A 12,419-nucleotide genomic window follows, 5' to 3' on the forward strand; every position below is an offset into this window, starting at 1 on the left:
TGTTAAAACGTTTACTGTGTAAAACGTATTATGCTGCCACAAAGCATTTTACTGTCTGCAATTCATCTAGCACACAATATATACGCCAGATGCTAAGTTCCAAAACGAATAAAACACAGAAAGTAACACCACACATAAACCTTTCCTGTGCCTCGAAGCAGTTCAGGGTGCAAGACTATTTTGTAACTTGTCCTATTACAGCTCCTAACATGCCAGGCGTCGCCAGCGTAATATCCAGCCAGTTCTGACATTTACGATTCAGAAAAGGGGGTGGTGATGAACAGAGTGTCTGAATTAAGCAGACCACTCTTACCCAGTCCAAAGATCAGGGCTTGATCCATCACCGTTATTTATCTCACTGCACCATCCCTGCTCAGAACCTGGCTATATGCAAATCAGTCTGACCCTGGCCCAGTGCATCATGGGAACAGGGCAGACTAAACTACCAAGCCAATTCTTCACCAGAAAGGAGACAAGCTACCGGGGACCGGTTTCTGGCATTTCAGCCGTCTTCGGCCCGGCTTGCTTGAATCCTGATGGTGCAGTGAGAAAGGGACTCATGTCTGAGTATACCCTGCCACACCTATAGTGGCCAAAAACGATTCAGAAAAGGGGGTGGTGATGAACAGAGTGTCTGAATTAAGCAGACCACTCTTACCCAGTCCAAAGATCAGGGCTTGATCCATCACCGTTATTTATCTCACTGCACCATCCCAGCTCAGAACCTGGCTATATGCAAATCAGTCTGACCCTGGCCCAGTGCATCATGGGAACAGGGCAGACTAAACTACCAAGCCAATTCTTCACCAGAAAGGAGACAAGCTACCGGGGACCAGTTTCTGGCATTTCAGCCGTCTTCGGCCCGGCTTGCTTGAATCCTGATGGTGCAGTGAGAAAGGGACTCATGTCTGAGTATACCCTGCCACACCTACCAAGCCAATTCTTCACCAGAAAGGAGACAAGCTACCGGTGTTGGATCTAGCCCTGATCTCTTGACTGGGTGAGAGCTTTCTGCTTAATTCAGAGACTCTGTCCCTCACCACCCCTTGTTGTAAATATTTTTGTCCACCCTAAGCGTGGAAGGGTATTCTCAGATGTGAGACCCTTGCTCATTGCACCATCAGGATTCAAGCAAACCGGGCCGAAGACGGCTGTAATGCCAGAAACCGGTCCCCGGGAGCTTGTTTCCTTCCCAGTGTAAGAATTGGCTTTTGTAGTTTGGTTTGCCCTGTTCCCATCATGCACTGGGACAGGAACTGACTAATTTGCATACAGCCAGGTTCTGAAACTGGGATGGTGCAGTGAGCTAAAAAACGGTGTTGGATCTAGCCCTGATCTCTTGACTGGGTGAGAGCTTTCTGCTTAATTCAGAGACTCTGTCCCTCACCACCCCTTGTTGTAAATAGTTCTGACATTTAGGCAGCAATAACATAATTCTGGGTCTTGAAGTCACACTTTTCCCAATTATAAACTCTGGCCCGCAAGCAGTGTGCTGTTCACTAAAACGTTACTTTCAACAAAGTGTGACTCTCCTGACAGGGATCTACTTGTAGATATCTCTATTCTGATGCATGGAGGAGGTAGCTTTCTGTCTCAGAGGTGGAATAAGCAATGAATGTCAGCCAGAAAGCATCGCGGATATGTACGAAAAGACGGGTTTCTTCGATTTTAACTGCAGGCATCTGTACAGTTCTTAAAAATTATAGATAAGAAACCAGATATCTTTTGTAACTCATTAAGAAGACCTACTAACATAATTTGAGACCTGTGCTAGGTAGATGGAGATCTCTTCGCCTTCAGCTCAGCTTCCATCACTGCCGCTCCGATGAAAGAAGCTGAAACTTTTTTATGAGGACTCGTAGATTATTGCACCAGCTCAAACATGTTTATATTTCCCTTAGCAGGAGTTTGTTACTGGGAAATTAAAAGGAACTATCCCAGACATGCTTTCTTGTTCCGGACAGCCAGGCTGTCCTTTGCTGTACCCAGGACACAGGAAAAAAGAACATCCACCTGTTATAGTGTGGACGGTCTGAGTTTACTTTAACTGATGGCCCTAAGCCTAAGGGGCCATCGGTCAAGGATGCCTGTCTGGTGACCTAGCATATGCTCTACCGTCTGAAATATGTCACTTCCCTTAACTGTAAATAGAGAAGGGGAACTGCTAGTGTGGCCAATGTGACATTCGCCACGCTTTTGACATAGTAATCCTCAAATTCAGAGTTCACATAGACACAGCAGAGGATGATCATTGTTGTCACAAGCTGCGAAAAGATCCAGAAAAACCAACTATAGAAACACAAACATAACGTAGAGTCTCAATTACCCCATAACAGTCACCACCATTATAGACTCCATTCCAGTTCAAAGGTAGAAGCCAGCTTCAGAGTGGGAAAGTTACCTTTTAATTTTCATGCAGCTGACTGACACCTTTTCCCAATAATTCAGAAGGTGAGAACAGAGTAGGAGTGATACTTTGCTGTATTTTGCATCTTTGTTCCTTCTTAACTTAAGAGCTGTCATGCATTGTTCTAAGACACAATCAGTTAAAGATGGCGTTTAATCAAACTGAATGGAAAATATTATGGTGGAGAGCCGCACACAAAATAAGCAGTGAAAATTTATGGTCCGGGAGAAATTTGAAAGTACTATAATTTGTAAATTAACCAAAGACAGTAATGCATGTTGGCTGGTCATGTTGCGTCCCCGAGAAAATTTTCAGCGAGTTAATCAGGGATTAACTTAAATTAAATTTAAGTGCCTTCATTTTAACAAAATTACTTTAGGACTATGAAGGCCTCTTTGGCTATTGTGAAGAAATTAAACTGATAATTAACGAAGTAGTAACAGGAATCAAGGGAATACATTTAATGACCAGTTACAAGGTAAGTAAAGTTATGAGGAATGAGGACAGGAGAGGCACAGGGGCCAAAGAAAGCATGACATAAAAGATAATCCAACAAGCAAAAACAATGAAAATGGAGGGATACTCAGTTAAAAGTCTGGATGTGCACTTCGCTTTTGCCTACACAAAAGCATATATTTTAGCAGAACTATAAAATATTAAAGCGGACAATGCAGAAAATACTTGAGATGCTGTGCACAACTTCTTAATTCTAGCCAAGAGTATTTAAAATGTTATACTAGCAGCACTATAGAAGATACAACACAATGTAGCACAAGAAAAACTTACATTGAAAAATAGGAAGCAACCTAAATAAACAAATGAAGACTTACACAACAGCGTTGACGCCTCGACAGTAACGCTCCCACATGCTCCTAAACCGTGGCTGCCCTCCAATGTCCCATACCTAAATATGAAAAAGACATTTTCAGTGAAAGGCAATGTACATTTTGCTTGAATCAGCAATAAGGGCATTTCCTCAATTGGCAGAACCATCCTTTTGGGCACTGATCAAATGGCCAACTTTAACCCAATGAGATAATTTACCTTACAATGCTGGATATGAGGTGGCAAGAGGTCAGAGGGCCCTACTTCAGGTCATATGAAATGAAAGTTTTCAATAGCCCTGTTATATTTAAGCTTCTGAACAATTTTGCAAACAGAATCTAACAATCTCCATTTATCTCAGTATGTGGCTAGAGGGATCTAACAAAGTAGGCTCTTCATTTTCAATAACACACGCCAACTCAAGTCTAAATTAGACAGAAAGAAAAGGCTAATCGACTTCATAACGGACAAAGGCAAATTCTTTAAAACAGCATTCTTCTCACAAGTCAAAATTTAAGCTACTAAAGGTAGTAATTACATGAAGGCCAATGTAGAAGATAGTCAGGTCCACTAGTTAATGGTGTGATTTAATAGAGGCTATAAAGAGTAGTACTGGAGGGCTGAGCCCTAAGTGGAATTCGACTTTGTTACCCTGTTAGGAATGGTAAAATTCACATGGAGCAAAAGCACCATGAGAGATGAGTTAGGGGCTGAAAGCTCTCAGAATGGCTTTAAACGTGAAGGGTTGAAATCAATTTAACACCTTACCCTTTTTGCACAATCAAATTAAACCACTTGCTACAGTACTTTCAACACTGATAAGCAGCAATGAAATGGCAGAGAAAGTAGGAGAACTAGTGCTTTGATTTTTTAAAATTAGGGCAACACAGAGGAGTACTCAAAATAACCAGAGATGGATATGCACAGCTACGATGCGACTGCACATGGTGCGGTCGCAGACTGCCATTTCCCTGGGAGAGCTTGTGCGACAGTCGGAAACCGGACGCAGCACAAGCTCCCGTAGAGAAATGGGAGTCACTGTAAATCCCTGCACTGTGTGGCCAGCACTTTGGTGCAAGGAAAGGGGCCCAGCTAGGGGCCCCCAAAGTCGCTTCCTGACAGATTTTCCATGTCGGAAAGCCCAACCTGGAAAGCCTGTAGGAAACCTGCATCATAAACCCGCAGCGGAAACGCCGTCCATAAGGGATTATGCTTTGGTTTCAGACTGGCCGAAGGGCTCCTTGAGCCAGTTGGAAGCCACCTGGAATGACCTGCTGGTTTTAATTCCGGTTAGAAGTCAAAGCAAGGATGTCGGTCAGAAAGACTTCGGCCTGCAATTAGTGGCTTTCGCACCGACATCCTAATTAGGCCTATAGTGTGGAAAACTGGTTTCAGAAAATATTTAGCATTTGCACATCACCAAGTAAATTATACAGACTTGTTTTGATCTTATAAAAATTATGGTTTCAATCTCACTTCAGAATTTTAATTTTAAAGATTTTTTTTGGTACCTACTGAAATAGATTTTAAATTATATGTACAGTTCATTTACAAGCTAGTTAAATGCGGAGTGTCCAACACAATTGTCAGACAGTTCACCTAACAAAGTTCTGTAATTTCGTTGCCAGAGGAAAAACAAATTTAAACGCCAATCTCCAGGATAAAATAAGCAGCATTTGTTAAATGGCCTAAATTGGCTTTTGACCTCTTAAATTACCCAACACATTTGACAAGATAAAAAAATGATTTGAAGGCATCTTTATTGCTCAATCACTAGCTGACTGATTAGAATGCCTGTTCTTTGTCAGCTGGAGCTCGCTCGCCAGACCGGGCCAGTAGGCCCTATAAATAGCTAACCCTGATAAAATGTGACTCACCATAACGAGTGGGCGAGTAGATTTCCCGAGACCTGATGCCCGACATTTTTGGGACTGCATCATCAAGCACGTGTGGGGTGTTTACGGCACTGGACCAGCCCTCATTTCCCCTGCTGATGCTTCTCGGTCCAACTTTAATTTCTCAGCTTGCTAAGCCCTAAACCTACCCAAATCCCATCTACAGGAAAAGAAAGGGTGAAAGCAACATTTTGTGTGCTCATGATCATTAAAAACGATCTACTTTCTTGTCTTCACAGATTTACCTTTTTCTTGGTATCTTAACACTTATGTTATGGTTTATTACATTTATTATAAGTCATTTTTTGAGCAATGTGCTCTTTAATTGTACAGCATCACGTCTTTTAAAAACTAGGGCTACTATTTTCTTTGCTTCACATGAATAAGTAAGATATGCCACAAAAGTACATTCAGAGAAATCTTTTTTTCTTAGTTTGGAGGAGGGAGTATTACAAGGAAACACCACATCTGAAATCAGAATGGTAAATTCTTGGTGTGTTTGTGGCACACAATTCTACTGAGTGGGACAAAGGCATCATTGCCTTTGCCCCACTGGGCAGCTGCTGCTTTAGCAGATATTTAATCTTTGCTAAAAATAGGTGATGGTTTTTATCAACAGTGTTCTTATCTATTTCCATGATATATAACTGATGTCCTAACCGGAGCTTCTAATATTAGTTTAACACTAGGCATTCCTTTTTGCGTCTGACACTAAAACCTTAGTGACAGCTCAAATGCGCGAGCAAAAAAATATGTTTAGCCAAGGGATAGTACCACTGCTTAAGGGTTGTGAGGTTTGTGTGAGGAGCTTTTCATTTTCTCATCTCGATTTCTAAGTATCTTAGACTCATTAATTTGATCGGGCGATGGAGAATCTATTCTGAAAGGTAAGGCTAGAAAAATCAAAGAAGGTGGATAAGTGGAAAGGGTGGGAACGTGCCTATGCTTGCTGCAGTCACTCAGTATAACCCGAGGTAATGGTTAAGCTCCACCACTTCTAGAGTTCCCTACCGCCAGACGGTGGTAGAGGAACGGGGGATTCATTGGTCTATGCCAATTTGTGTTAGTTCATGCACCGCTTCTGTCCATTTATAAATGCTCAAAAACAACCCCTGTTGGCTAAGGGCAGTTGGTTCTCCAAGACAGTAGATCCCTAAAAGCCACTGTCATGAGGTAGCATAGCACAGACCAAAACTGGATCGTTTGGGATTTCCAGCCCATTTTGCCTGTCATACAGTAAAAAAACAGCTTCAATAGTCACATATTGTACAATTGATGAAGCATTCCTCCCTAGTGCCAGAATATGACTGAAGAACAATGGTACCTTTTGAAGGGCCCAGACCTTGAAATATAGGCTGCTGAAAGGAACATTGTGGGAGTTCCCACAGTCAGAGAATTGAGTTGTAGTTGAAAGGCAGGGCTCTTCATACAAGACATTGAATTATTCATGTAAGAGATATTAAGTTCTTTATTTCATGTTAGATCATAAGCTATAGCAACAGCAGGTAGGTCCTGTCAGGAATGCAGCCTCCCTCCGTCTCCAGCCCTACCATACTCTCCACGCCATGTACCTACATTCTAATAGATCACTCACTTTCAGCAACCAAGACATCAGTCCAGTTATGGTAGGAATGGAAGCACACATAAAACTGCACATAGAAGCAGAGGAAAGAATAACCTTGGCATCTGAAAACCAATTGCAGAGACTCAAGTAAGGTTCCTACACAGTATAAGTGGCACTAGTGGTCATTTTGAAGTAAGGCCCCCAAGCTCTTTGGCTAATGAAGAATGTACGCTGGCCAATCTGATCAGTGAGCCTTTCACTGACTGGAAATGGAAAACTCTGTATTGTAAGTGATATAGCTCTTATAATTTGGAAATGAGCCCATCATCTGCACAAGATGAACATCAGTGTAAAGATATACATTTTGCTCACAAAACTTGATACGTTGTTGGAATAATTAATATTAAAAGCAGTAAACATTGAATAAAATTATATTACAGGCTACAATTGTGGGAGGATTCATCTAAATGAGGAAGCTCACAGGAATAGATGGCTCTGTTGTAAAACCTTTTGTAAGCAAGCTGTACTGCAATCTCTGACTTAAAATAGGGTGGGCAGTGTCCCAAGGCGAGTAATAATGTCACTAACATGTTGAGATGAACCCCAAAGTCACTCAATTTACCAGAGCTCAATTCAATCGCCTGGTAGCTATGGCTTAGAGCAGACAGGCTCAAATTAGGGCAGTGTATAAAGCAGTCATGGAGTACCAAAGCAGTAATACATTTAACACACAAAACAATAGAAATCTTAAACCAAATCAGAAAAAGAGAATCATGAGTTTTTAGGTGAAAATAGCTCCAACAAAAACTAAGAACCAATGGTAGTCTATGGTCGCAGTAGATCAGAACATTGGTGCCTTTTGAAGCTGACTGCGATGGATCCAGAGGTCTGATACACCAAGTGAGATGCCCTGGTAAGGAATTTTACTTTCTGAAGTCTGCAAAATGGAGATCAAAATCCCTCAGCTGGGCAAGGCCGGAGGCTGCATTCAGGAAGGCCTCACTGAAGTCGGACAGGCATTGAGTGAGGTCCCACTGAAGCCGTTGTTTTGGCAGGAAAAGATGAGCGGTAAAAGTTCAAATCTCACTCCTAGATAAGTCATCAGGTCAGCCTTATACTTTGGGCACCTTTGCCCAAGCACCATGGGATTTAGTCTCTTTTTTGAGCTCCACTGCTATGCAGATGACAGATGTGGCGAGGAAAATGAGCAGATGCCTCCTCTACGGTCACTCAAAACTGGTTCAGAGAGTAACTTCCCTCCTACTGAGTTTGGTACCAACCTGACTGAGGGTACAAAGAGTGGTCTTCTCCAGGCCTCATCTTGAACAGGTAGGGCCCTTCACAAGTTAATGATCTTCCTGGGCCATCCCTACTGGTCTTCCTGAAAGAGGAAAAAAACACCTCTCCACTCTGAGGCCATTATTCTTGCTCTGGGAGCAGTGCAGGTTTCACACCTCATTAAGGCCAAACACTAGCTGTTGTAAATAGTTGGGTTGAACCCATGTAGTCAGTGGGACCTGGGTAAGTAGTCGGTATAGGTATAAAGGGGTCCCAGACCAAGCATACAATCATTTATTCTTAATCACACAATTAAGTTGAATTGATCCAAAACAGATGAGGGTGCATAGTGTTTTTATTCTCACTGCACCATTAACCATTCAATGATGGAAGAATCAATAATAATACACACAAAATTAAATGCGCCCACAAGGAGAAGGGGAAAGTGCAAGGAAAAAACACACTTCTGATAGTTATACATCACTACTCAGATTCCATATGCATAAGTCCACAAGTCAAATCATAATTGCCATTGATCCACACAAGAGGTCAAATAAAATATGCATATATCAACAAAACTTTTGGAAAAAGAGACTCCTAGGTTGCTGAATCTATCAAGCTAATATTAGGAGTTCTTGGTTGTAGATAAATGTCTACGTTTCGACCCATAAATTGTAGGACAGTAATCCCTTACTGCGCGGGTCTTCGTCAGGACGTGGGGGGAAGGGTAGGGGGTGAGTGGGGCTGATTCCTAAACATAATAGAAGGAAAAAAGAACTAATTACTTGAAATGGTCTGTAAAAGTCCCAAAGCAGTGAATAAACGGAAAAGGTTCGTTACATAAAGGATTAAAGGGTTTAAATTAGATTGGATTAAGTTAAGGGTCGAGGGTTATACTGAGGCATGTAGAGCATAGTCGGAGTTACCCGTTTAAAAAGACAAAAAGCGGCCCGAAAAAACGTGGTCCATAACAGGGCTGTGGCTTTGTCGGTTGTTATTTGCTGGGGCTTCGTTATCCGTATCTAAGGACATTAATAAATTAAATTAGGCGCCAAAAACTCATATGCTGAGGACATCGTTATGGCCGTGTACAATGTGGACAAATTAAATATAGCCTACCTCGCCACAGCGGGATAGTGGAAATAGGGGTATATAGTTGCCAGCTCCTTTTCCAGAAACGCAGATGTTTCAAAATTGTCCGTAAAGTGAAAGGATCACTCAGCAAATCTGTAAGGGCAAGGGGTCAGGATAAGTGAAACTCATATGCTGAGAACATTGTTATGGCCGATTACAATGTGGACAAGTTAAATAGCCTACCTCGCCACAGCGGGATAGTGGAAAATAGGGGTAGATAGTTGCCAGCTCCTTTTCCAGAAACGCGGATGTTTCAAAATTGTCCGTAAAGTGAAAGGATCGCTCAGCAAATCTGTAAGGGCAAGGGGTCAGGGTAAGTGAACTGATAGGTTTTGCATCAGCAGCCGATTACAAAGACGGCAGATATCGCCTGTAGCGGACTTACCAGAAAAGATTAATCTATTCGCGGAGTGTGCGGGCCAGCGTCTCGCCGCGTGTGCTGCAACCAGGAAGTGTTGCCCCGGTAACTAGGTAGGTTAACAAGCCTCGGTGAATAAAGACTCCCGTTGTTGTGGTAACCGGGAAAGCAAAAACCGCGGCTGCTGTCACATATCCAAAAATTGATATCCAAAAAATGAAAAAAGACTCCCAAGGTAGCGAGACTTATTAAAGGGGGAAATTGAGAACCTCGCTAGGTTAGATGGAATGTACGATTGTCGTACTTGTGAGCAAAGTTTCAGCTAGAAATAAGTCGCGCAGACCTGCCTAAACGGAGCAGTCAAAACGCACTATGGAACCTAAGAATTAATTGGCCACAAAGAACTGCAAAAATGTATCAGGTAAAACACATGCTGAAGGATCCTTCTAAAGGCGCGGACCTACCAAGCATGGTGGTCAGGCGCACGATTTGACAATTAAAGGGGGAGAAAAACAGAGATTTTGTGAATAGTAAAAAGGGGAGAAGTCACAAAATTTTTTAAAAAACATCAGTAAGGTCTCAGAGTTACATCAAATAGCACAATGCAATACAGTATTCATTATAAAGGCGCGAACCTGCCAAATATGGTGGTCAGGCGCCCGACATATCAGAGAAATTCAATTTAACTTGTGAATAACATTACATGCTGCAGCATTCTTTGTGAAGGCACGAACCTACCGAGTATGGTGGTCAGGTGCCCGTCATATACCCAAAAAGTTAAATTGACCCATGAAGAAACAGCACAGAGGCTTATTGAAAACATATACAGAAAACAGTGTCACCGGGTTCGCGCGAGCTTACTGCATGATGGTTAATCATTTTAGAGGATAGCCATTTGCGCAAAACTGCTCTCGGACTCGTTCAAACCCATGCGTACTGAGTCAAAAAATCGGATCCATTTAATCTCCCTGACATTAAGAATTGGTTCTATGCTGCCACCCCTTGGGCCTAATTTGACCTGTTCCAAAACAATCCACCTCAAACTTTCCGGGGGGTGATTTTTCTCATTACAATGGTCAACTAAGGGGGCTCCTACAACCTTACACCTTACACGGCTGCAGTGCTGCAAAAAACGCACTTTGGCTCGTTGTTGTGTCTGTCCCACATATATCAAATCACAGGGGCATGTTATGCAGTACACCACATTCTTCCATGTTGTTTTTTATAGATTTTAGCGCAAGTTTCTCAGCTCTGCTGGTGTTGTACTTAACAAATTTCTTCTCATCCAAAATTTTCTTCACATCCCGTAGCACAAGACTTTCATATGCCAGGATGCGCTGACTCATGGCTTAAGTTGATGGTACAAATGTGGATGGTACCCTCAGATTGGTTGCTGATGAAGACTGTTGGGAAGGTTTGTCCTTGAAGAAATATCTGAGTCTTATTTTCCTAAAGAACTTATGAAGTTCTACTATGGTGTTGAAAGCATCAGGTGTAGAAGTCGGCACAAAGGATAGGCCGCGGCTCAGCACTTTGATTTCATCATCCTTTAGGGTGTATTTCGAAATGTTTATCACAGGGGAGGCTTTCTCTACCATCTGTAGTTCTTCCTGCGGGTTGGTCTTTCTCTGTGTTCCTCCTGGGGGAAGTTCACCTGTTCCGTGCCTCTCCCGGAGTCCCACTCTTGCCCCAGGTTGGATTGGCCCCTGCCGGTACCCCTGTTCCAGTTGTTCCCTCTGCCCCGTGGGGGTCTCCATCCTCCCTGTCCTAAAAAAGGAATGGGTTGGTAGGATTGTCCGTACGAGTCCTGATATCCGTGAGCACCACTTGGGCCTGCTCGTTCTGAATCTTCACCTGAGCTATACGAAGAATCTGAAAATGTCGTGAAGTTTCGTCTCCCCCTGAAAGACCCACGGCCACGGTTGGTGAATCTCCCTTGGCTGTCTTGTCTGTAATACTCATCCTGCAGATAGGGATATGTTCTTTTTTGGTCATAGAATTTCACGTCACGTGCTAGTTTCTCAAGTTTCTTTTTTATTGTAGTTGTTTCGAATTCCTGGAGAGTCGCCACCAGTTTGGTCAGGGCCTCTTTGGAGTTGGTAAGGGTGGAGTCCCCGGTTATTTCGGCCTTCAAATCCGCTATCTCCTTGGTTAGAATTGCAATTTGTTCACTAGCTGTTTCGATGCCGAGGACCATCCAATGTCGCGAACAGTTGTTCGCGACAAAACTGAAGCCTTCACGGAACTTAGGTATATCAATAAAGATTGCAGGTTCAACTTTCACCTGTAAGCCTACAGGGGTGATGTTAGATTGCAAGCATTGTGCTAGAAAATGTCCATGAAGTTTCGTTCAGATAAGTTTTTTTTCTAAACGTTCCAACTTACTGACTTTGTCGTTGAGGGAAAGTCAATGGCAGGTATGGTTGGGGACAAAAAAGTGTTGGCTGAATCTGACAAAAATTGCTTAATGTAATCCACAGTATAAGAAAGGACCTCCTTATCAACCATATTGGTTGAGTGAAAACTAATTATGGTACAGGAGTTAAGAAAAAAAGGAAAAAAGGATTGGGAAGGTTTAAATTTAGAGAAAAGAGAACCTCGCAGACCAGCGTCTGCTCGAAGTAGGTTGTAAATAGTTGGGTTGAACCCATGTAGTCAGTGGGACCTGGGTAAGTAGTCGGTATAGGTATAAAGGGGTCCCAGACCAAGCATACAATCATTTATTCTTAATCACACAATTAAGTTGAATTGATCCAAAACAGATGAGGGTGCATAGTGTTTTTATTCTCACTGCACCATTAACCATTCAATGATGGAAGAATCAATAATAATACACACAAAATTAAATGCGCCCACAAGGAGAAGGGGAAAGTGCAAGGAAAAAACACACTTCTGATAGTTATACATCACTACTCAGATTCCATATGCATAAGTCCACAAGTCAAATCATAATTGCCA

At 42.5% G+C, this 12,419-nt stretch overlaps 1 protein-coding gene across 1 annotated transcript in view; it reads right to left on the reverse strand.

The window, feature by feature from the left end:
• LOC147750729 (ADP-ribosylation factor-like protein 8B-A) overlaps window positions 1-12,419 on the reverse strand; it is a 221,725-nt gene that overhangs the window by 138,077 nt on the left and 71,229 nt on the right. Inside the window, exon 3 of the mRNA XM_086967418.1 lies at window positions 3,238-3,311. Coding sequence (XP_086823544.1) covers window positions 3,238-3,311 — 74 coding nt within the window. The remainder of the gene's footprint in view (window positions 1-3,237; window positions 3,312-12,419) is intronic.

Source organism: Lissotriton vulgaris, chromosome 1_1 (assembly GCF_964263255.1).
Source record: "Lissotriton vulgaris chromosome 1_1, aLisVul1.2, whole genome shotgun sequence".
NCBI lineage: Eukaryota > Metazoa > Chordata > Amphibia > Caudata > Salamandridae > Lissotriton > Lissotriton vulgaris.